This window comes from Choloepus didactylus, chromosome 2 (genome assembly GCF_015220235.1).
Source record: "Choloepus didactylus isolate mChoDid1 chromosome 2, mChoDid1.pri, whole genome shotgun sequence".
NCBI classification, from domain to species: Eukaryota; Metazoa; Chordata; class Mammalia; order Pilosa; family Megalonychidae; genus Choloepus; species Choloepus didactylus.
Window position 1 is genome coordinate 4,250,372 of NC_051308.1, and position 24,483 is coordinate 4,274,854.

The 24,483-nt window shown below is 41.3% G+C and overlaps 1 protein-coding gene across 15 annotated transcripts in view; it reads right to left on the bottom strand.

Moving 5' to 3' along the window:
- SYNE1 (spectrin repeat containing nuclear envelope protein 1) overlaps positions 1 to 24,483 on the bottom strand; it is a 499,900-nt gene that overhangs the window by 6,184 nt on the left and 469,233 nt on the right. For 10 of the 15 annotated variants that reach the window (XM_037819664.1, XM_037819684.1, XM_037819730.1 and 7 more), the window contains 10 exons: positions 24,044 to 24,377; positions 21,900 to 21,968; positions 20,168 to 20,310; positions 11,903 to 12,029; positions 11,162 to 11,373; positions 8,592 to 8,792; positions 6,524 to 6,652; positions 4,988 to 5,200; positions 3,876 to 3,968; positions 2,482 to 2,540 (listed from right to left, as the gene is read on the bottom strand). In XM_037819664.1, the coding sequence (XP_037675592.1) occupies positions 2,482 to 2,540; positions 3,876 to 3,968; positions 4,988 to 5,200; positions 6,524 to 6,652; positions 8,592 to 8,792; positions 11,162 to 11,373; positions 11,903 to 12,029; positions 20,168 to 20,310; positions 21,900 to 21,968; positions 24,044 to 24,377 (1,580 nt within the window). The remainder of the gene's footprint in view (positions 1 to 2,481; positions 2,541 to 3,875; positions 3,969 to 4,987; positions 5,201 to 6,523; positions 6,653 to 8,591; positions 8,793 to 11,161; positions 11,374 to 11,902; positions 12,030 to 20,167; positions 20,311 to 21,899; positions 21,969 to 24,043; positions 24,378 to 24,483) is intronic. The other 5 variants (XM_037819705.1, XM_037819713.1, XM_037819721.1 and 2 more) reach the window with 4 other exon arrangements.

Below are 24,483 nucleotides of genomic sequence, written 5' to 3' on the forward strand. Positions count from 1 at the left end.
ATAATCACAAGGAATCTTGGAGAGTTCCTTATACATGATTCAGGGAATCCGGATTTTGAGTTTGCAAGTCCTTTAATGGCAGGAATCATGTTATATTAATTTCGTAGGCCTAGGTCCCAAACCCAGTAGGGATTCAATAAACAATGGCATCAATTCATATGCAGGTCTATAACAGTAAGCAAGAACAGACAGAATAGCTACCAGCTCCCATACAATCAAACTGAGGTAGAGAGAAGGCAAGCAACCAATATTAATATCTGAATTTAAACTGACCAAATCATCTAAGAAATCCCTTCCTTCAAACAAATACCCAGTTCCTTTCAACTCAGCTGCTCACCCCTCACAGGGAGAATACATGTCTAAAATTTTCCTATTGCAGACTGCTGGGGTCAACACTAAACTGTTTGGGCTTCTGCAATAACCTTTCAGATTTGCTGGACCAGTGCAAGATCAAACACAGGGTACTCTCAGTGTCAGTGTAAAGGAACACTGTGGCAGCCTGGACTGTGAGTGAAGTTCATTCTTTTCTAACAGGTTTGCATTTCATTGTCGGGCTTGAGTGCATCCCAAACACAGGTGCCAAGGCATTAAGAAGTTTAAGAATGTTCAACCACAACCTGTCTGCCAAGGAAGGCATTGGATGCAGTCTGCCTTTCAGGTGACACTCATTTGTATTCCCTGCCCTCCCGGGTAGCAAATTGAACATTGTGCTATGTGCTCAGAAAGATGTTAATGAACAGTGCTGGAAAGAGCAGAGTTGGAGGCACCAGAGGATGTCACAGTGAGAACGTGGCTGCCCCAGCCGCAAAGCCCAGTTAGGAGACACAATGAAGCACTTACTGCCCTAAGAAATGATGCCTTAGAGATTTTCAGACCTGTGTGACTGTTTGAAAGAACTGAAGGAGCAGATGGATGTGCTATTTCTGGGTACATTTTATCTAGTAGAAATAAACTTCCGACACTAGGAACCAAAGGGTGGTTGCTATTATGTTGCAAAATTAACAAAAGAGCTTTCCCTTCGCATCATCATAATGCATATCAACCAAAGAACTGATCTCTTGTATCCTATAGGGAATGCTATGGCAATAGTACCCATCTCTGTTCATGGCACATCAGCCATTTTTGGGAAGAAGATGGAAACTATAATACAATGGTCTGTCCATAATACATGATTGCCTTTTTTGGTAAGGGGCTAAGAAAACATCAGAGCACCCACAAATGATAATATGTGAATCATTATCTTCAAAAGTCCCATTAGGTCTTCCTCCATTCATGTTTTATCATTAATATTTTATTATGGAGAAAAGAAAAGCAGTACAAAACAAAACAAAACAAAAACTGTCTTCAAATCAAACCAAATGGAAAGAAAAAAAAGAAAAGCAAAGGGAGGCTTAAAACCAGAAAGCACATCACAATATATCCTGCACTTCTTCAGCTAAGTAAGAACAACCAAATAATATAGCCAATCCTGTTGGGCACACAGCTGGAAAAATGAAACTATTTCTCAGGGGTGATTTGCAAGGGCTACACTCGCTCATTCCCTAACTTCTTTCCAGGAATTTAGACTCCTGCTCATGGTGATAAGCTTCCAGGGGGATAAACTGCTGTAACAGTAAACTGCTTAGGATCAGAATTAAAAATTGGCTCTGGGGACAGTATTTTCATTTTTAAAAATTGTCTGGGGAAACGTGAACTGATTAGTGAAAGAGGAAAAGGCGCACAGACATCAACACTGACAACAAAGAAGGCAAAGCACTGCCAGCAGCAGAAAGGAGGGTTTGCTGGAGGCAATGTGGAAAGCACCAAGGGGTAGATGTCAGTGGGCTCCGGGGAGGGGACTGGGCAGGGAGGCGGGTCTGGTTCCCAGAGTGCAAGAGCTTGCCAAGTGTCAGGATGGGGAGTGGCTGAGTGTGCTGGCCAGAGAGAAGATTTACGATAAGCAGAAGAGAGAAGGGGCGTGTAGATTTGTAAATAAAGATAACCAAATTAGGACTTGCCATTTTGAGAATCCAAAACCCACAATCTGGATAAAACATGAAAATAAAACAAAAAGCTGGGGATGTTAGTATATTTTATTCAGATCTGTGGGTTCTGCGAATGGTAAAATAATTCATTGATCTATTACCTGTTCTCAATGTAAAATCTAGAAACAAAGAGGATGATAAAATTCTGCCATGAATTCAAATGGTAGTGTGTGCTATCAGCTGTACACAGAAAACCATTTGATATAAAGAACCAGAGGGCCCATGCATAGTGAAACAAGATTTTGGTGGGGTCTGAGGATTTTGTGCACTGGGATTTCTTGGTATTTTCCATTTAGAAAGGTCCCTTCCAATTTATCAGGAAAGGGTGTAGACTGAACTGAGTAACTTCTCAACCACCCTGAGGCAGACCAGCTATACAGGCCTACCTAAGTCATGGACAATTTTCATCATCCTCTTGGAGTTCTAGAACAGTGTGGAAACCAGGAGAATAAGGTACCTGCTATGAGGACTGTTGGCAGAGGGTCCAGGCTGGGAGAGACTACATTTGCCTCGTGGCTGTTTGCAATGAACAGGGGGTAAAGAAAGAAGAATGTTCAGTCCAGGCAAATAAAGACAAGCTACTGATGAAAATTAAACCAAAAGTGCAGCAAAGGAAAAAATAAATCAAACAAAATGATCAATATCCACACATTAAGGAAACTGGCTTTTCTTTTGTTGAAGATGTGAACCAAATTTACATCCACATTCTTAGTCATTAAAGAAACAGATTGTGGAGCTGGAAGAAATGGCAAATTTCTCCCCATTCAATGACTTTGCACTACTTGAGAATCTCTGTATTCTTCATTAAAATGGATATAAAATTTTCTATGCCATAGCATATTTCTCAGATACTTCACATATTTTTTTCATGGTCTAGAACACTGAAACATTTTTAAAAATTCTCTGTAGATGAGAAATAACAACATGAAATTGTTCTTTGTACAGTGATGAAGACCCAACAAGTTTACAAAATTTGACATGAAAAGCCAGTATTCCTTCACATTCTTAAACTAGGATCTATAGAAACTAGTGAATGTAGTTAAAAAAAAAAAAAAAAAAAAAAAAAAGGAAATCCTAAAAGGGATAATGGCATTCATCAGCACAGAACTTAAGTGTTTAAAACAAAAAAAGTACAAATGAAATTAAAACGTCTAAAAACTAAGGACAAGGGAATGATAATAAAAAAGGATGTAATCATAAAGCCGGACAAGAAAATAAAATTTAAAGGGAAGAAAAAAATAACAAGCTTCTAATTACACAGAGAAATCAAGGTATAGAGGGTAGCAGGGGCCATATCTGTCTTTTTGTCCTCCCTGCATCCTGGGGATGCTGCCTGAGTGGTTGTCACTTTGGGGGCAGAAAAGTCACCGACCACCTTCAGGACCATCACTCAGAAGCTTCTTGGCTTGAGAGTCAACAGAACCTCCACTGTCTCATATAATTAGGTCAATGATCTCACGAGCCGTTCGCAGCTTGCACAGCTCTGGTCCAGCCCCGGGCAAGGGCTTTCCTGTCGGTAGTGCTGGTGGTGTACAGGAAGGGGCCACCAAGAGGATAAATGAGCACCACTCTAGAAGTGGCCCACTGAACAAGGAACACAACTGGTCTCCCTGTGTACCAACCACACTTTGAGCCCTGGTTCTTTTGGAAAACAGAACTACTGCTTGCCGTCCGGAGTGCACGTAGGTGGTACGGGGCAGGGCTGGGGGGCAGCACCACGTGGTCCAACACCCTCCTCTGCGTGGCTCTCTGGCTCTGTGGGGTGAGCCTGCACACCCTGTGGCAGGTACAAATTCCACGGCTCCCATGTTCCTGCCCACGGGCCCACCCAAATGACCAGTGGAGAGTTACCGTTCTCTGTCTGTTTGGGGTGCTTCTTCCTGAGGCAGGACTCACAGATCCTGAGGTGTCCAGCTCATCAGCAGAAGACCAGGAAGACAAATCCTACGGGGGATCAGACCTCGGTGAGGATCCTGTGAACAACTCCGCGTCCTTGGGCCATGGGGTGCTGCAACAGCCAATGTATTTCCCACCCCATCCCCAGCCACTCTCCATAAAAATTAAACCATGATCCTTGGAAACAAGGGGATCAGACAACTACCAGAGGAAGGATATCTAATTCTTCAAATGGACTGCAATTTCCTGGTTGTAAGTTCAGGTCCTCTGGGAACTATCATGATAGCTTTGTTCTGACTAGTTTCACCGGTGGCTTTGTTATTTCTCAGTGAATGATGCAAATGAGCTAAAATGCTCTAATGAGAGGAAAGAGGTTGCTCAGGTCGGAAAGAATTCAACTCTGAGTTAGAAACAGGACAGAGTCATCCGGGGGTCTGCCTTCTTGCCTCAGAGAAACTATTATTTCTGGCACTGCTGTTATTCAGAGCCGACTGCTCTTTGCATGTGCAGAGAAGGGCAGAGTATTTAATTGTGTGTTCATGAGGATTTCACAATTCAAAGTCTTAAAACTTACAAAACATCTCTAAACCTGCAAATGCAATTCTCAAAACTAATAATGCTACCATGAGGTAATCAATTTAGGAAAAAAATACAAAAAATAAACAGAGGAAGTTTTCTGTGAAATAATTACAGTATTGTAAAGAGATTTAATGCCTTATCAGGTATTAAAAACCCATTTGCAGAAATTACCATCACCATGCAACTGAAAATATGTGAATTCTTAAATTAACAGGGTGAGATAAAACTGCATGGTAGTGGTGGTAAAAGGGTTGGTAGTAACAATTCAAAAAGCCTTCGGATTTAACAGAATCAAAAGCAGTGGTCTATTACAAAGGTTTACAAGTCTGCTTCTGTATTTTGAAACAGGACTGGTGAGAGCAGTGGCTGAGAGTGGACACTCCATCCTGACGAGTACCGCATTTAAAGACTTTTGAAAACTGGTGAAGAGGATGCTTCTTTGGCATCATGGAAGAAATGCTATACAATGCTGTCTGTGTAAAGCTTACCTGCTGACTGCCTGACATGTCTAATAACTTCTCCAGGTCCTTGATGTGACGACTGACCTCCTTCAAGAGCAGCTTCAGCCGGTTTCCAATCACGTGGACTTTCTCTTTGGCTTCTAAACAATCCGTCCCTTCCGTATTCACCAACAGTTGGCAAGACATGTCTTGAAGCGAGGCCACTTTTAGCTGCGACTCCAAGAGCTCACGCCTTATTTGCTATGTATATGATAAAAAGTAACTTTCTAAGAATTTTCAGCAATTGAAGAAAGTTCCAAAAAGTGCAGAATGCCACTACTCTGTAATTTTGTGGGCAATTATACCTGATCATCAGGACATGGTGCTCACACAAGAAATGAGGCTTGGGGGACCTGTACTCTAACACTGTCTTTGCCAAAATTTATTCTATAAGACCCCGAATCTCTCTTTTCTTGGTTTTTCTAATTTGGTGAAATGATGATAATGAGCCTTGCCTGGTCCACAGTAAGCATTATTGGAGGTTCAAATTGGTTAATATATGTGAAAGTACTTAAAATATAAACTATTATGCAGAAGAGACATTAGGTATTATTTTAAATACAAAAGTAAAATGTTAAGGTCTAAATATAGCAAAACTCAGGTATGTCTAGGTATACTCTGATATCTATGCAAAATTTTAAAAAGATGTATAATTCAGCATTCACAGTTTTATGCCTGAGATCAAAAGCCTAGTAAAAATGCAGTTTCATAGCTATTTCCTCCTGGTGTAAGACACTCATGGTCCTGAATTAAAAGCTACCAAACCGTAGATTAGGTTACTGGGCATATCTTTTAAAACAGCGTTTTAAAAATACTTAAAGCTACTAAATGGAAAGTCCCTTCTCCTAATGGAACTCAAATGTTTCCTTATTTTCTCTAAAATTACTGTACAATGTACAATACACTGCACATTACAGTATTCAAAGTTCCTCGTATTAGGAATCTAGACAGTAAACTTCCTTTTGAATTTAGTACTAGGAACAAGTTTCTTGTTTCCTGAGAACTGGCATGTTTCTTTTTGTCATCTAATGAAAATAATCTAATGCATCATGTTTCATTTTTTGTCTTGGCTTTCAGAGACCTTGGTGCTAAGGCTAATGTTTAAAGTGGTATATTTAAGTTAATCTTAAAAAATCTTAGTGGTTTCTTTCTATTTTAGTACTTTTCATTTTATTTTCTTAGAAGACACCAAACATACTACTGGGACATAGATGTACTACACAAAGTTTACATTAAAAATAAATGCAATTCACCAAAGAGTTGCTTTAATAAACACAAGCTAATTAAGATAAGGCACATCTAAGGTTTCCACAACTGAGCAATGATGTTAGAAGCAGATCCTAAAGCTAGCAGATGTCAGCTTCTATATACATGTTTTCCACAAATACTGAAACCATAAGGAGTGAAGAGAGTATGTTAGAGACATAAAAGATTTTGAAAAAATACCACCTACATTCATTTTCCGTAAATAATATGGAATCCTGTTAAAAATAACCAGAGGCTGCCTGAGTTCACACATCCTACCATAAGCTGTTTGTGATGATCCTGAAGTATCTCTACATCAAGGTTAGAATCTATCGGGACAATTTCGTTTTTCCTTCTGTCAATGTTCTCCAGCATAAGAAGCAAAGCATGGCTCATTTCATGGAAATCCTACAAAACAAAACAAAACAAAACAAAGAACATATGGGGATGTAAGATAACCAGGGATAATATACTGTTTCTCTTTCTCCCACAGCTTAGAATTAAATTTCCATTCTCTACAATTGTTATGACTGACAAAGATAATGCTACTTTCAAGATCTGATATACAACTGCTTCCTAAGGAAAGCATTGGTGCTGCTGTAATTACCTGAGTTCATGTTCCTACCAAAAGCATCTAATTTATTATTTGGATCATTTAGACATAAGAAAATTAGCATTAAAATACTTAATTTCTTAAAGAAGAGTAGAGCTATTAAACAATTTGGAAGGAAGTGACTCTACTCTCCTCTCTTCACTGTATATTTAAATCTTCCCATCTTTTGAGGCACAGAACCAACCCTACATGTCCTTCATTCATTCATTGGCCCATTCATCTAACATGGAACTACTGAAGATTGACTATGTTTGAAGCCCTGGGCTAGGAGAGCATGCAAGAGTGAACTGACAGCCAACATACCTGCTTTCAAGGGCACCCATAAACCTGGAAAACAGCCTTCAAATCCTGGGAGGGCCTCTCATGTTCTGTATACAATCCTAACTCCTGGCCATGACCTACCAAGGCCTTGCCACTATGCTCCAGTCACATCTGCTTCCCTTTTCTGTCCTTGAAGAGACTAAGCCCTATCCTGCCTCTGGGACTTCCCATTTGCTGTATTGCTTTCACAGCAACATTCTTCTTGTGCCAGCTCAGAGATCCACAGAACTTCCCTCAACACCTTCCCAAAGTGTTACTCAGTGACTCTTATCAAAATCTATAAGCATCAGGGCTAATGATTATTTGCATTTTTATTGCCAGTCTTCCCCAAGAAAAGCAGAGTGCACACTGTATCTTGTCTGCTTCATGCAGTCTTTGGCATACTGTGGATGTTCAGCAAATAACTGTGGCATGAAAGGATGAAGAAATGCAAGTGTCAGTTGGATGTTCAAAGAATGTCTGCTCACAAAATACAGCTGATCCTCATTATTCACAAATTCCATATTTGTGAATTCGCCTACTTGGTAAACTTTATTTGTAACCCCCAGATCAATACTCGCGGTGCTTTCGTCTTGTTCACAGACATTTGCAGAGTGGTGAGAAATTTGAGTCACCTGGTGTGCGTGTTCCCAAGTGAGGTCAAACAAGGTAACGCTCTGCCTTCTTCTTTAACCCTCAATGCTGTAAAGAAGTGTCCTTTATGCCGTATATTTACTGCCACGTTTCTCATATTTTTATGCTTTTTGTTGGTGGTTTTGCTGTTTAATTGTCTTCCATGAGTAGTGCTGAAGTGCTGTCTAGTGTTTTCAAGGGCACAGAGGCTGTGGATGTGCCTTACGTGTGTTAGACAAGCTTTGTTCAGGCACAAGTTGCTCATGAGACACTGTTGTTCATGAGTTCAATGTTAACGAATCAACAACATATATGAAATAAGGTGTCTTTAAACAGAAACACACACAGAACAAGGTTATGTTTGGATCGACTGACAAAAATGTGACCAGAGGCTAGCAGGAACCTAACTGTATTTTTCCAAGCAGCAATGGTTGAGTATTTGCCAATTTGGTGTCCATGGAGACTTTATAGAATAGAATTATTGCAAGTAATGAGAGTTGATTCTATTCTTAAAGTGAATGAACGAAATAAATGAATGGATCACAGAAGGATCAGTGGACTAGGATAAACCTGTGGGGACAGCATCTTCTTAGCTGGACAGAGGATAAGGTCTGCAAGCCTGAAGCCCTGCTCACATGCACAAATGCTCCAGTGAAAGGAAAGTTTAGGACACCAGGTTAGCTCACTAAGATACCAATGCTGGGATGCAACTGCAGACCCTTGTTAACAGTATTAAATCAAGTGACAGAGCCAGTTGAACTGGCTGTTTCCCCGGAGCCACCTGCCCAGAGCCCCACACACCTGGCACTGCATGAGTGCGTCCTGGAGCAGGCCCCGCCACTCCTCCAGCAGAGTGCACACGCGGTCCCAGAGCCCGTTCAGCTGTGACAGGCGGTCCTGCAGGCACCGGCTCTCCTCACTGCCAGCCCGGGTGAACTCGGGGCTGCACAGATTGATGGAGAGGATGATGGCTTTGCGGTGGTCCACGGCTCTCTGGAGCTCCTGAAAAGAGAAATAGTAACAATCAGATGAGGACCAGGACCACAGAGACACCTAAAGGGAGTTTAAGACCCTTGAAAATGCTTCACCCAAATTAATAGATCCATTAATTAAAACAGGCCTTAGGGTGGCTAGGTGAAACATGGTGGGTGGACACCATTGAGGAAGTGCCACAGCTAGTTAGATGTTCACTGGATAACATGGGTATAACGGGGGTATAATAAAGAAAATATGGTATGAAGTAAAAATATATATACATTTAAAGTATAAAGTGAAAAAGACAGAAACAATATGTTTAGCACAACAGCAATCAGGTAATTTTAAATGCATGCACACACACACAAATTCACAAGATTTGCAAGCATACATATGAACAAAGAAAACTCATTAAATATTTTAGAATGACTGCTACAGGTTTGAAGTGTGGGAATTAAAAAAAAACACACATACACAACAGTGGGAGAAAAGGATGAATAAATAAAATGAAAAGGAGCCTTGAAGAAGGCAATGAAGACCTTGTGTCAACCTTGCCTGGAGGCTCAACCACAACCCCAACTTCTACAGTCTTCAGCTCAGGATACCTGCATTTTTTCTGTAGTGTGATCACAATTGCCTGGACCAGTCGTTCCGAAGCTTGCGGGCAGAAAAATGAAGTGGCAAGCTTGCTAAGAAAGCAGATCCCAGGGCCCTGAACTTGATGTCCTGAATCTACAGTATGCACAGGGTGCCAGTGGGCCATAGGTTAAGGATACCCCTGCCTCACGGGCCACCTTCCTAATGGCAGAGAGAAGGAACTGGGTATTTCACCAGCTGACCAGTTTACTTTGACTTCACTAAAGCCAAGTGACTGATTTTTGACTTTGTGCATTTCCAAAAATTCCAGAGCTGTATTCCAAGAACTTAGCACATGCTTATCTCTTAATAATGGAGTATCTGAGTCCTGTTTAAATAACCCCCAGATGGGCTGAGGGTGAGGGGTCCTGGAGACCACATGTAAGCTGGGCACAATTTTCTTACACTTTCTTGCCCTTCCTGTTATGCTTCCAATGCATCTTAATTTTTCACTTTTCAATGGGTTCTCAACATGATGTAGTATAGATTCAACCACAGAAAGAGCCTAAGATCAAGAGACATCATGGGAAGATGCTGGGCTATGCCATAGGAATATCCAGAGAAAACACAAGCAGGAAGGCTTGGGAAGGTGCACACAGGAGCAGGGCTTTTTCTTATCAGCCAGGCTGACTTTAGATCTCATTTTCCTGCCCTAAGCTCTCTAAGACCTCAGTTTTTTGAGGAATTTGGTTGTAATGGCAACATTGCCTTATGTTTCTCAGAGAGGAATTGGAGTAATCTAGCAACTATAGAGAAAAATGTGTTTTATATTCCAGGCATCATAAAATGCAGCCCCCACCCGGTGTTTTGTCCTCAAATTGGGAGGCAGAGGCTTCTCAACAGGGATGCAATAGTGTTAAGGATCTGTGGAAAAGACTTCTTGCTCTCATGGAAACATAAAAACAAAAACCACACAATGACCAGAAACAAGCCACAAAAAATCAACAAGAAATAAGTAGCATCACTAAAACCATACAATGCAGGGACCTGCGGAGGCTGGAGGAGAAGAATGTCTTCATGTTCTCCAACCAAAAAGCAGGATCAAAGGAGCTATTAAAGAGAAACTGAACTCTCAATACACAGCATGCTTACAAAAGCCTCCACATGTTAATGAGTTTTATTAGGGAGGGCTAAGGAGGACTTTTAAGATCTGAAGATGGACTGAGGGGCAGCTATTTTGTGTACCACACCTGGATAGGCCAAAATCAAGTGCAAATGCCAAGCATGTTACCAAGCACAGTTTTGCATTGTTTCCTATTAGTCGTTACAGTAAAAATCACTTATGCCACTGCCATAATCCATTTGGGAGGTGCTGCTGATTACAGAAGGTCATGTGGTTTCACCAGGACTGTCCCCATACTCACAGGGTACAATCTGGGAAATGACTGCTCTCCAGCTCTAAGTGACAGGCTGCCAGGATCCCCCCGTCTCTGAATTTCTCTTGTAAATAAAAAGGTCCCAGAGGTGTCTGGATGTTCCACGTGAAACTTTACTTGGTCATTTCTTAAATATCAACCTATCAAATTATATGTGATTATTTACATGGGTAGATAGTTCCAGAATGAGGTCCATCTTTCTGGCCTTCAAAAGCTTTCTTTACTAAAACCTCTTATTTGGGATGTCTCAGGGAGAGGAACATATTCTTATTCACTTCCTGTGTGATGGCAAGAGAGCTAGAACTAGTGATTCCAGCTGCGTGGGCACTGCAGGGGAAGCCCACTGCCCAGCTGCTGTGGGAAAAAAAGGCAACAGGCAGCTACCTTGAGCTTTTTTATTTGGCCCTCGATGGTCTGGATGTCAGTGCTGAGCTCCAGCCGCTGGAGCCGTTCCAGCTCCTCCTCCATCTCCCCAAGCCAGGCCCAGATGCTGTTGAGGTCAGAGTTGAACTGCTGCCACTTCTGGAGGTTCTGTTTCATCCTCAGCTCCTTGCTCAGTGCCTGGGCCTGGAGGAGCTCCCATCGATCAATCACACCTGGGGGGACATGCACGCAATAGAGAGGTATTTTCTCCCCATGTGAAGTTTAGAAAATGGTTTCGGCATAAATGGGGTGGAGGTGGGGGCAACTTTAAATAGCAACAAAAAGTAAAGCAATTCTGCTGGACATTTCTGTTGTTGCCATCGTCTGTAAATAATGGTGAAATGAGCATAAATGGCTGTCTGCATTTTTATCTTGTCTGCATGGGACTTACCACTGCAGAGACTTACGAAGTAATAAACAGAAATGTGCATGACATAGCATTCAATTTTTGTGTCCATTCTAAAACTGGAATCTGAGAGCACATAAAATGTATGAAGACAAACATTAGCGGCAGTCATTAGAATAAACGGAATGTGGAAGAAAACACCGTGGTGCTCATCACCTCCCTCTCCGGGAACCTGGAGAGAAGTTCTCAGGACAGAATAGTATAGAATGAGTGAAAGGGGTGGAGTGGAACTTGGGGTGTGACAACATGCTCCAGAACCTTCTAGTTCTTTTGTGAACAGAGCACGAACCACTCACCAGCTGTTTGTGTTTCGGTACTATTGAGGTTAATAAATCCAGGGAAATTCTCTTCCTCCTCCTTCAGTTTGTGTTCCAGTCTTTTCACTGAGTCTATACTGTCGCTGCATTCACCCAGCAGTTTCATCTGTTTAGAAATAAAACACAGGCACCCCTGTCACTGAAATTCTGCTGAGTGCAGAATTCCGGGAAAAATATCCCTGTAGTTTGTCAACCATGACCGTGACTGAGTTTCACATCTGTGAAGACTATGCCACCACGTTATAAATGAGCTCACGCTCAATAGCATGCTTTCCAGTTTGAACATAATTAAAATAGGAAATATTAAATTTTATTTATGTAATCAACTTAAAAATTAAAAAAACACAAAGAATAGAAATCTACAACAAAGAGTAAGCACTAAACTATGGACTATAGTTAATAATATAATTATAAAATTGTCACAATGCACAATGTTAGTAAAGAAAACCATAGGGGGATATAAGGGAACTCTGTACTTTTTGCATGATTTTTCTGTAAGCTCACAACTACTCTATTAAAAATTTAAAAAGACAAAAAACAACCAAAAAAAGCATGTTTTCTAAATGAGTGAGACATTCATATATATGTCAAGCAAAGCCTTTAGATATACTTTGCTTACATGCCTTTGCATGAGAAGTCCTCAAATTTTTTTTTAAATTCATGAATCAAGAAACTAAACCCATCTGGGTTTAAAACTCTGAGCCCTCTGCCGGCAATACAATATGGAATATTTGGCAAGTAGCTCCCTCTTTCTCTTTCTTAAATGGAAATGTGGGAAAAATAATTTTACCACAAATCTCACAGGAACATTTTTTTTTTTTGCATTAAATAATTAAGACATTCAAAAGCCTAAGGCAATATTAAATCCAGCTGTTTTATGAGAAAATTTAAGCAACAGTTTTAATAGGGACTAAATGTTTAGTCTCTGTGGTTAATAGGGACTAAAGCCTAACATCAGGGAAGATGGTGAAGCAGGAAGCTCCAGGAATAAGTCCCTCCACCAGAACAACTATCAGATAGGTGTGAAGTATAGGGATGATTATTAGCACTAGGATGGAGCAGATAAGGGCTAGGACACCTCCAAGTTTGTTAGGGATAGAGCATAAGATGGTGTAGGCAAAGAGGAAGTACCATTCTGGTTTAATGTGTGGTGGGGTGCTGAGCGGGTTTGCTGGGGTGTAGTTATCAGGGTCTCCCAGGAGATCAGGATAGAATAGTACTAGTGTCAGCATGATGAGCGTTATGAGGAATAGGCCCAGGATGTCTTTTACGGTGTAGTATGGATAGAATGGGATTTTGTAGGAGTCCGATGAGATGCCTAGTGGGTTGTTTGACCCGGTTTCGTGTAGGAAGAGCAGGTTTGTTAGCACGAGGGCTAGGATGATGAATGGGAGAATGAAGTGAAAGGCGAAGAAGTGGGTTAATGTGGCTTTGTCTACAGAAAACCTGCCTCAGATTCATTCTACCAGGTCTGTTCCGATGTATGGGATGGCTGAGAGTAGGTTTGTGATTACTGTTGCTCCTCAGAATGATATTTGTCCTCATGGTAACACGTAGCCTATGAACACTGTGGCTATGACAGTGAATAGTAGAATGACTCCAATGTTTCAGGTTTCTAGGTAGGAGTAGGAGCCATAGTACAGGCCGCGGCCAATGTGTAGGTATAGGCAGATGAAAAATATTGATGCTCCGTTAGCGTGGAGGTAGCAGATGATTGAGCCGTAGTTCACGTCTCGGCAGATGTGGGTGACGGATGAGAAGGCGGTAATTGTGTTGGATGTATAATGTATTGCTAGGAATAAGCCTGTTAAGATTTGTGTGATCAGGCAAATTTCCAGAAGTGAGCCAAAGTTTCATCATGCTGAGATGTTTGATGGCACGGGTAAGTCAACGAATGTGTGGTTAATGATTTTGCGAATGTTGGTCATTAGTTCTCATAGTTGAATTATAACGGTGGTTTTTCATATCGTTGGTCATGGTTAGACTCCATGTGAGAATTATGATATATACCTTATTTTTGTTATGTGTGGTTTTTGTAGTTAGTTTTATTGGCTTTTCGTCTAAGCCTTTTCCTATCTATGGTGGTTTGGGACTGATTGTGGGTGGAGGGGTTGGGTGTGGTATGGTGATGAGTTTTTGGGGGTTCCTTTTTGGGTTTGATGGTATTTGTAGTTTATCTTAGTGGAATGTTGGTAGTGTTTGGGTACACTACTGCTATGGTGACTGAAGAGTATCCTATTTGATAGACTCAGATTGTCTGAGTCAATGATTTCAAAACTCTGGAGTCCAGGAGAACACTGTACGGCAGCCTGGGAACAGTGGGAGGAGGAGGCTGGTAAATTACAGTAAATACCAGTGAATGGCTCTCTCTGTGTGGTGGTTACTGTCACTTACCCCAACTCGGGCAGGTGGCAGTAGGGTGTGGGCATAGCTCGCTGATGCCAGAAAGGGACATAAAAATACAGTTTCCCAATATCTGGTCTGGGGAGTGGGTGGTGTGGGCCAATCAATGATCATTGCTTTTGATTAGCTACTTTGGACTGCTGGGAGTCTGGTTCTGAGGATGCCCACTGCTCCAACCTGCCTGGGACAAAGGCAGTGAAGGAGACTTAAGGATAGCAGACTTCCTCAGAGCCAGCGACACTGGCCGGGCAGGGGATGAGCCAAGGAAACACAGCTTTGAACTGCAGTGGAAGAAGCTCCTAGAGCCCTTCCTAGCCCCTCCCCAGGGCAGTTTGGAGATGGCCAGTGCTCCCCAGCCTTGTTCCAGCTAGAAAAGACGGACTTGAGAAACTCCTCTTCCGCATGACCCCCTTCCAAAATTTGCCTTCTAGGCAAAGCACCTTGAAATAATGAAAGCAATATAAGGAGCAACTGAGGAAGACAGCCTGGGGCAAAAGCTTACCTGCTTTAAGTCCCTCAGGGCAATACCCAGGAGAGGGAGATGATCTATTTCCTGGTAAGAAGAGGGGGCATTCAAACTCTTTTAAGCAGGGGAACTCCTAAGGCCACCAGTAAGCACAAGCCCAGGACAGACACAGGCCCAGAAAAGACTGGGGGAGTGAACCCTGTACTATGCATTCACCTTCGGCTGACCTCCCTGATAGGATGGCTGAACTTGGACAGAGAGCATCAGCCTATGCAAAGCCAATTTGCAACGACGGTGGAAGGTGTTTCTTGCTTAGGTTTGCTTGGTTTCGGTAGCTCCTGACACTAAAGGAAATCTCTGTCATCTTACCAGTTGGTTACAAGCTCAAGAAATAGACATCTTAGGGAAAAAATCCCAGAGTGAATATTTTAAAATATTAAATTGTGCAGCATGCCACAAGAGATTACAAAACAAACAAAGAAACAGGAAATGATGGTTCATTCAAAGGAAGAGAATAAAAATCCAGAAAATATAAACAGAGAAGATCAGACTGTGGATATACAACAAAGTCTTTAAAAAAAGGATCCTCAACAATGCTCAAGGAGGTGAAGGAAAATACAAAGAACTAAAGGATGTCAGGAAAACAATGAATGAACAATATGATAATCTCAACAAAGAGATAGAAATTTAAAAATGGACCAAACAGAACAGCCCCATCGGAACTGGCAGAAGAAAGACTCAGCAAACTCAAAGATAAGACAATTGGAATGAGTCAGGCTGAGGAGCGAAAAGAAAAAAGAATTATAAAAAGTGAAAATATCCAAAGAGACCTCTGGGACATATCAAGCACACCAATATACACACTATGGGAGTCCCAGAAAGAGAAGAAGGAGAGAAAGGGGTAGAAGGAATATTCAAAGAAATAATGTCATAGAACTCCCCAAATTTAGCAAAAGATGTTAATATGCACATCCAAGAATCCCAGATAATACCTAACAGAATAAACTCTACCAAAAAATATGCCCCATCAAATACTGATCAAACTGTTGAATGCAAAGGACAAGGAGGGTGTTCTGAAAGCCGCAAGAGAAAAGCAATGTGCTATGTACAAGGGAATCCCAATTAGATTAAGTGATGATTTTAATCAGAAAACCATGCAGGCAAGAAGGCAGTGGGCTGAAATTCATAAGGTGCTGGAAAAAAAAAATTTCCAATCAAGAATTTCATATCTGGCAAGACTTTCTTTCAAAAATAAGGGAAAGATCAAGACATTCCCAAATAAACAAAAGCTGAGGGCTGGGCCTACAAGTGATGCTAAAGGGAGTTCTTTAGACTGAAAGGAAAGGACACTAGATATGGGTTCAAGGCAGCATAAAGAAATAAAGAACTGTGGTAAAGGCGTAACCATTTGGGTAACTATAAATGCCAGTATTAGTGTATTATAATTTTTTTGGTATGTAACTCCATTTCTTACTTCCCACTGGTGCTAAAATGCAAATGTATAATGATAAATATATGGTTTGGGCATACAGTGTACAAATATAATTTGTAACAAGTACAAAAAAAAGATCGGCGGATGGAGAGGTATATGAACAGTGTAGGTGTAAATTATTGAAGACAAATTACTATCAAATCAAATATGATTGTTACATATTTAGGATGTTAACTTTTAACCCTATGGTAACCACAAGGAAAATATATGAAAAATACATCTCTATTGAAATGAGAAGGGACTCAATATGGTACCACAACACAAAAAAATCAAATAAATATGAAAGTAGACATTAATGGAAGAATTGAGGGGCAAAAAAGGTATAAGACTTAGAAAGATTAAATAGCAAAATGGCAAGAGAAAGTCCTGCAGTATCAGTAGTGACTTTAAATGTAAATGGATTAAACTCTTTAGTCAAAAGGCGAAGAATGGCAGAATGGATTAAAAAAACATAACCCAACTGTATGCTGTTTACAAGTGACTCACCTTAAAATAAAACACATAAGTAGGCTGAAAGTGAAGGGATGGAAAAAATATATCCTATGTAAATAGAAACTAAAAGAGAGCTGGGGTAGCTATACTAATACCAGATAAAAATAGACTTTATGTAAAAATTTGTTGCAAGAGACAATGGCAGTCATTATATACTGTTAAAGGGATCAATTCAAAAAGAAGACATAACAATTATAAATATACATGCACCTAAGAGCAGAATCCCAAAATATATGAAGCACATAAGTCATGCTACCTGGTAATAAATGATCAGAAGAAGAAATAAAAGAAAAAATCATTTAGAATAGCAACTAAAAGAATCAATTATCTAGGATAAATCTAGCCAAGGAAGGAAAGGGCTTGTACACAGAAAACTACAAAACTTTGCTAAAAGAAATCGAAGAAGACCTAAATAAGTGAAAGAACATTCCATGTTCAAGGATTAGAAGACTAATAATGTTGAGATGTCAATTCTATCCAAAGATTCAACAAATTTAAAGATTCAACACAATTCCAATCAAAATTCCAAAAGACTTCTTGGCAGAAAATGGAAAAGCCAATCATCAAATTTATATAGAAGTGTAAGGGGTGCCAAATCTTGAAAAAGAAGGATGAGGTTAGAGGATTCACACTTCCCAATCTAAAAATTTATTACAAAACCACAGTAATTAAAATATGGTGCTGGCATGCAGACAGACATATAGACCAATGGAACCAAACTGAGAGCTCAGAAATCAACCTTCACATTTATGGCCAACTGATTTTAGACAAGGAGGCAAAGACCACTCAATCGGGAAAGGATAGTCTCTTCAATATATGGTGCTGGGAAAACTGGATCTCTACTTGCACAAGAATGAAGGTGGTCCCCTATCTCACACCATACGTAAAAAATCAACTCAAAATGGATCAAAGACCTAAATATAGGAGCCGGAACTATAAAACTTTTAAAAGAAAATGCAGGGAAGCATCTTCATTACACTTCTTCATTACATTTTGTTAGGCAATGGCTTCTTAGGCTTTATACTCAAAGCACAAACAACAAAGGAAAAAAATAGATAAATGGGACTTCAGTGAAATTAAAAAACTTTGCAAATCAAAGGACTTTATCATGAAAGTAAAAAGACAAACTATACAATGGAAGAAGATATTTTGAAACCACATATCTGATAAGAGTTTAATGTCCAGAATATATAAAGAAAACTTTCAACTCAACAACAAAAAGACAAACAACCCAATTAAGAAATGGGGAAATGATTTGAACAGACATTTCTACAAAGGAGATATAAAAATGACCAAAAAGCACATGAAAAGTTTCTCAATGTCATTAGCCATTCGGGCAATGTATGGCAAAACTACAATGAGATAACATTTCACAGCCACTAAAATGGCTCCCATTCAAAAAAAAAAAAAAAAAAAAATGGAAACTGACAACTGTTGGAGAGGATATGGAGAAATAGGAACATTCATTCATTGCTGGTGGTAATGTAAAATGGTGCAGCTGCTGTAGAAGACAGTTTGGCAGTTTCTCAGGAAGTTAAATATAGAACTACCATATGACCTGATGATCTCATTTCTAGGTATAAACCCCACAGAATTGAAAGCAGACAACTGAACAGATATTTGTACACCGATGTTCATAGTGGCATTAGTCACAATTGTCAAAAGGTGGAAGCAACCCAAGTGCCCATCAACTAATGAATGGATAAACAAAATGTGATAAATAAGCACAAGGGAATATTATTCAGCCATAAAAAGGAATGAAGTCCTGTTTCATGTGACAACATGGATGAAACTTGAAGACATCATGATGAGTAAAATAAGCCAGGCACAAAAGGACAAATATTATATGATATCACTTATACCATGCAATTAGTATAAGCAAATTCATAGAGTCAGAATCTAGAATATAGGTTACCAAGGGAAGTGGTGGGGGCAGAGAATAGGGAGTTAAGGCTTAAAATGTAGGGTCCCTATTTCCAATGATGGAAAAGTTTTGATAGTGGATAGTGGTGATGGTAGCACAACATTGTGAACTTAATTAACAGCACTGAACTATAAATTTGAATGTGGTTAAAAGGGGAAATTTTATGCTGTATGTATGTTACTAGAAAAACAATTTTGTAAAAATCCATGCAACTGCACAACACAAACAGTGAACCCTAAGGTAAATCATGGACTGTAGTACAATTATACAAATGTGCCTTCATCAATTGTAACAAATATACCACACCATAGCAGAGGGTTAATAATAGGGTGGTATGTGGGAACCCTGTATTTGATGCATGGGTTTTTTTGTAAACCCAAAACTTCTCTAATTTAAAAAATATTCTCACATCAAAGAAAATGCTTCTGACTCCATTTTTAATGTCACGCAAAATATTTAAATACTAAAAGAACAAATCATTTCAAGGCACCCTTACCACACTGACCATAAATTATCTTTCAAAGCCTTTAACAAATCCAAATGTTATTAAATTACTCTGATTTCTTTTGACTGAAATTCAGTATAATCTCAGGCATGCCAGCATAGTCAACATAAAACAGAATCATACTTAAAAAAAAGTTTTCCTATAATAGAAGTCAGTGGAAGAGGCCAAGTTGGATAGGAAATAATCTCATGATTGATTACTCTTGTGTAATCGTGAGGATATTAACATCAATATATCTAGCTAGGATGGCTCCCATCCTGTTTTCATAAATTAGTATATGGGAGTTGTGATTAGACTTAGGGAAAATTAATTTTTCTCTTCTCTTAGAGAGCAGTCTTTCAGATGTGAAAAGAGGGTATGAGGCAGCAAATAGATCTACTTTAAAATTCTCTTGCTTAAAATAGGTGTTGGAAAACAGGAATTTTCAGGGAAAAAAATATTTGTTCAGTCACTTGAGCAGAGCAAATAAAGTTATTATAATTCTTTCCTAATAGCTGCAGAGTACTGGTTTAGGCCATAATTCATTGCTACTTTTTTCCCCAAGCAAGTCCCTCTTGCTCATCAGAATCGTTTTTCTCAGAATAAAAATGAGCCTACCAAGAATAGAGGACAAAAACATTGCTAAGGTCATTAAGTGAATCAATAAACCCAGAAAAAGAAAAAACTCCATGTTAATAAACTTAGCTAAAATCTCCCTCTCCAAGGATACCCTTGGTCCAAAAGTTATTAGTTAAATTTGTAAAAATGCCTAATGACTTCTGGGATCCAACACATTTTGGGCTTTCAATTAAACAGACCAGTTCAATTCAAAACAGGGCTGTGTTTTTCATGTCGACATCCATGAATCTAAGGGGGCCTGGTATTCAGACAGCTCACAAGACCTCATGGTGTGGACAGACCGTTCTTTGTCACGGAGCTATGATTTCCAGGTACGTTATAGCCAGGACTTCAGGGATACTCACATAGCCTTTGTAGCTGGAGTCCAGCTCCGGTCCCGTGGGAGTTTTGCTGCGGATAATATTTTCGGTTTGCTGCATGTGAAAGTGGCTATCATGGAGGGCTCTGTCCAGTTGTCGAATCTGTGACTCCAAGGCACCGTGATCCCCTACAGCGTCAACCAAAAGAATCTTTACGGGCCATATCATTTGCCTTATTTCAAGCTTAACATTCAAAGAAAAGTTTAAGAAATTATTTCAGTTGAGGCAGCAAAGAAATGGCATGTGTGGGGTTAATTATAAAGCAAATTTGGTTCTAAAGTGCAGGTGGGTTAGACGTTGAAGTGGCGAAACCTATGAATGGGCTGCTGTGTCCTACCAGGCTGGGAGCTGCAAAAGGGCTCTGGCAAAACTGTCTTCTAGGACTGCTCCTTCTTCCAGTTTGATCCCCTGACAATCTGAATGTCCTCAAGTTATCGAAGGGCTTTCTGAAACCTGAAATGGAGTCTACTGTTCCCCAGGAATCAGGAATCAGGAATCAGGACTGATTACAGCAGAGGAAGACACGTCCTCCACTTTTTCCTTTCTGCAACCTTAGTAGAGGTCCAGGATGCTGCTTGTCATTTAAGGCATGACTTCAAGCTCACTCAGTTGAGACCAGTTTGGGATACATAAGTGTGTGGTGATACCAAACTAGCAATGAGTGCTTTTATTTAAAACCTGAAACAAAGCCAGGAGAAAGCTAAGATTTTGTTCTTTCTTTCCATTTAGATATGCTCCTGCTTGGAGCCTAGAACTTCTGCTTACTCTCCTCTCAGAGTCATAATGCACTTTGTGAAAAATATCTATCTGACAGCCTATGAGCTGAACAGGATCATCAGAGTGAAGCTGGCACAGGATGAAAGCAGAAAAAATATTAGTAACTATATCACATTTATTTTTTATTTTGACGAAAGCCCTCTACATGTGCCTGGGTGAGGCCTTTTCCTGTAACTCCATCAGGCAGTCCATTATCTCAGTAATGCTACTTTGCTGCATGTCCTTTATACTTTGCTCCAAAAACTAAAGTGTATGCTAATAATTCCATGATTCAATACCACATCAGTGTGTTCAAACCCTATTCTCCACCCTCCCCAAAATTACTGACCCTGAACTACAGTCTGTTTAGTGCAAAGTGAAACAAAAATGTTCGTTTTCTTCTTCTTGCAAATGTTCTTGTCTCAGGAATAGTTCTTTCCTTAAAGCAAAATGTAAGGTTCAAGATTTTGTGGAATACTTTTCATTTCAAATTATTTTAGTGAATTAAAATCTTAATTGCAATATCTTATACAGCTGAACATCTGGTCTCATACCTCATTGGAGATAAGGAGGGTGAGGGGGCATGCCCGGGGTCACAAGTGCAGGCAGGAGAGACTGGAACTCTCGACTCCCCAACCCCACTAAGTCAGGATCCCACAACCAGTGCACAGCAGCTGAAGACCATGCTCTCTGTGCCTTATTTTCTCCCGTGAATGGACACCATAGGTCTGTGGTCAACGAGACTAACTATCACATTGAGGAGCTATTTCATTTTCCTTGAACACTGAAATCCTATGCTTGGTGTTGACCTGCCAGCCACTTTTTTCTAGGACAGCAGAAAGAGAGGAAAGTTCTGCCTTAACATGCGTGTGCCACAAAGCTGTGAGAGGGACAGCAGGTGTGCCAGAGGAGGTGTGCTACAGGGGAGGCAGAGAGGCTGGCCCCGGCTTTCTGTGCCTACCAGAGGTGCTTTTGATTGCATTTTCTGTGAGTTTTACAAAGGCCTCGGGGCTTTCAGGGATCACTACATCTGCAAAAAGAGCACAACCTAAGTTAACAGCTAAGTGCTGGAAACCTTGATTCCTGTGGGGCAGGACAATAACTTTCCTAGGGAAAAGGAGATTGGTTAGTCATTCTAGACTGCCCAGAGAGTTTCTAAGCCCACAGAAGGGTGTGTCAAAGTGTCCGCAGGGCACTTTCTGAGAGCTCACGGTTATCCAGAGTGCTTTGCCATCCAGGTACTGTTTGAAGCACTCATTTATCCTCACAGGAACCCTCCATGCTGCATAAGATTGCTATTCCTATTTTATAGCTGAGGCACTGAGATCTAGAAGAATCAAGCCACTTATTCAAGTTTACATAGCCAGAAAGGGGCCAAACTGGGGCTTCCCCCCAGTCAGATTCTAGAGCACATGTCATGCTAAAGGCTCTCATAATCACACTGAAAAAGGAATAAGAAACAGAGGACACTCGCAAATTTGAATGCAGTAGTTAACCAAACTGATAGATTCAAATTATGATCTTTTTTTTTTTTGGACCAAGGCTTTGAAATCTGGTGTGTGGTTTGCACACACAGCACATTGCAATTCACACTGGTCACATTACCGGGCACTTAGCCACATATGAACAGTGGCTACTGTATTGGGAAGTGCAGTTCTAGAAGCCACATGTCTAACTACTGGTTTATACTGTAAAGACAAAATAGAAATGGGAGAAATCATTGTTTTTCTAGACTTGGGAATCCACATGTGAACCTTCAGAAGCAAGCAAAAAGGCCCATCGATGTTCTTTTAGAAAATGTACGAGATGCTTGTACAAATGCCACAGATTGATCTCTAATTTGTTTTGTCTCTTTCTTACTGACCTTTCTTTTCATATTCCTCTTTCTTTATTGATACCTTCATTTTGTGGACATTTATCCTTCTCATTTCCTTCTACATTACATGCTCTTTCTGGGTGATTTCTTGCATTCCCTCGGGGACAACTATCGTTTCCATGTGGATAACCACCATAGCTGTTCTGACAGCACCTCGATTTCAGACCCATCCACCCACCTCTTGGGCTTTTACATTTGGATCCTCTGCAAGTATCTCAAATTCAGTATGAATGCTCTGAACTCCTCACCCCTCCTTCTCACCCCCTGCCCCCTTACCCAGCACATGCCTGCCCACAATGTTCTCTTTCTTCTGGGACCATCTGCATCTTCCATCAAGATGCCCAAGCCAGGAAATCAATCCCCCTTCTGATTCCCTTGATCCTCGGTGAAAGAGGATTCTTCTCCTTGAGATGGCTCACCTCTGTTTGGTTCTCTGTACCCCCCATGCTGCTACCTTAGTTCAAGTCATGGTCACCTCTGTCTTGGATTGTAAAAAGTTTCCATTTGGATTCCATCCCTTCTCTCCCAATAAGCTCCCCTCCACTGAGCATCAGGACAGGTTCTTTGAAAATGTACACCCGAAGGCAGCAGCTTCCTCCTGAAAACACTGCAGTCCCCCTCACTGCCTTCAGGATAAAGCCAGGTCCTTCCCATGGATGACAGGCTGCTCTCTGGCCAGGCTCTTGATGGCCTGTCCAGCCCCCTCTTCATCCCTGCCAGGCCTCCCAATCTGTAGCATGCTTTCTCCCCGTGCTACTCATAAAGCTGGGGTGCACCCCCCTCTCCTTTCTTCCTCTGGACTTTTTTGCATCCAACTCACCCTACCTACCCATCCTTCAGCTCTCAGCTCACAAGCCTCTTCCCTGAAGCCTTTCCTCAAAGCTCTGGGCTAGCCGCCCTTGATCACACACCTTCCGATCCTAACACCAATCACACAGCCATTTGGTGTTCACGTGTCTGCATTCCACCCTAGCACGTAAGCTCTTCAACAAGACAAGGAATCCTGTATCCCCCGCACTTAGAAAAGTGTTTGTCACATAGTGGGATAAAGGGATGTGCAAATTTAGGTATTTGATACTCATATAAATACCGAAATGTCCCCTTGTGTGTGACACTCCCTGACTGGAGAAGGAGGAAGATGATTTGCGACCCCCTATGCCTTTCCAAGCACAACACTGATTTCTTTTTATTTTCTGTGCAGCGGGCAAGCAGGCAGAGCTGCTCCCTACCTGACACGCCGGCGGCCCCGCGGAGGTAGAAGCCTCTGCCGTGCTGGCCGCCCTCGTCCTCCGAGGGGAGGGCTCCGGGCGCGGCGGTCTCCAGGTCGCGGCTGAGGTCGTAGTCGTGGTCCCACTCCAGGGGGATGGAGTCCACGCTGGCGGGCGTGTCCCGACCCGACGGCTCACTCCGGAGCGGCTGAGCCAGGCACAGGGCGGGGTGGGAGGAGGGCAGGGGGGAGAGCGCGCGGTCAGCGGGGCGGTCGGGCCAGCGGAGGGCCGCGAGGGCCGGGGGGTCGTCCCGCTCCGGCTCGCGGTCGGAAAGGCCATGCTCGTCGTCGGCGAGCTGAAAGGGAAGGCGGCCGGCCGTCACCACAGCCGCCACACGCCCCGCACCACTCGGGGCCCAAGCTTCTCCGGACACATTCTATATGCGGGAGCACGTGTGAGTG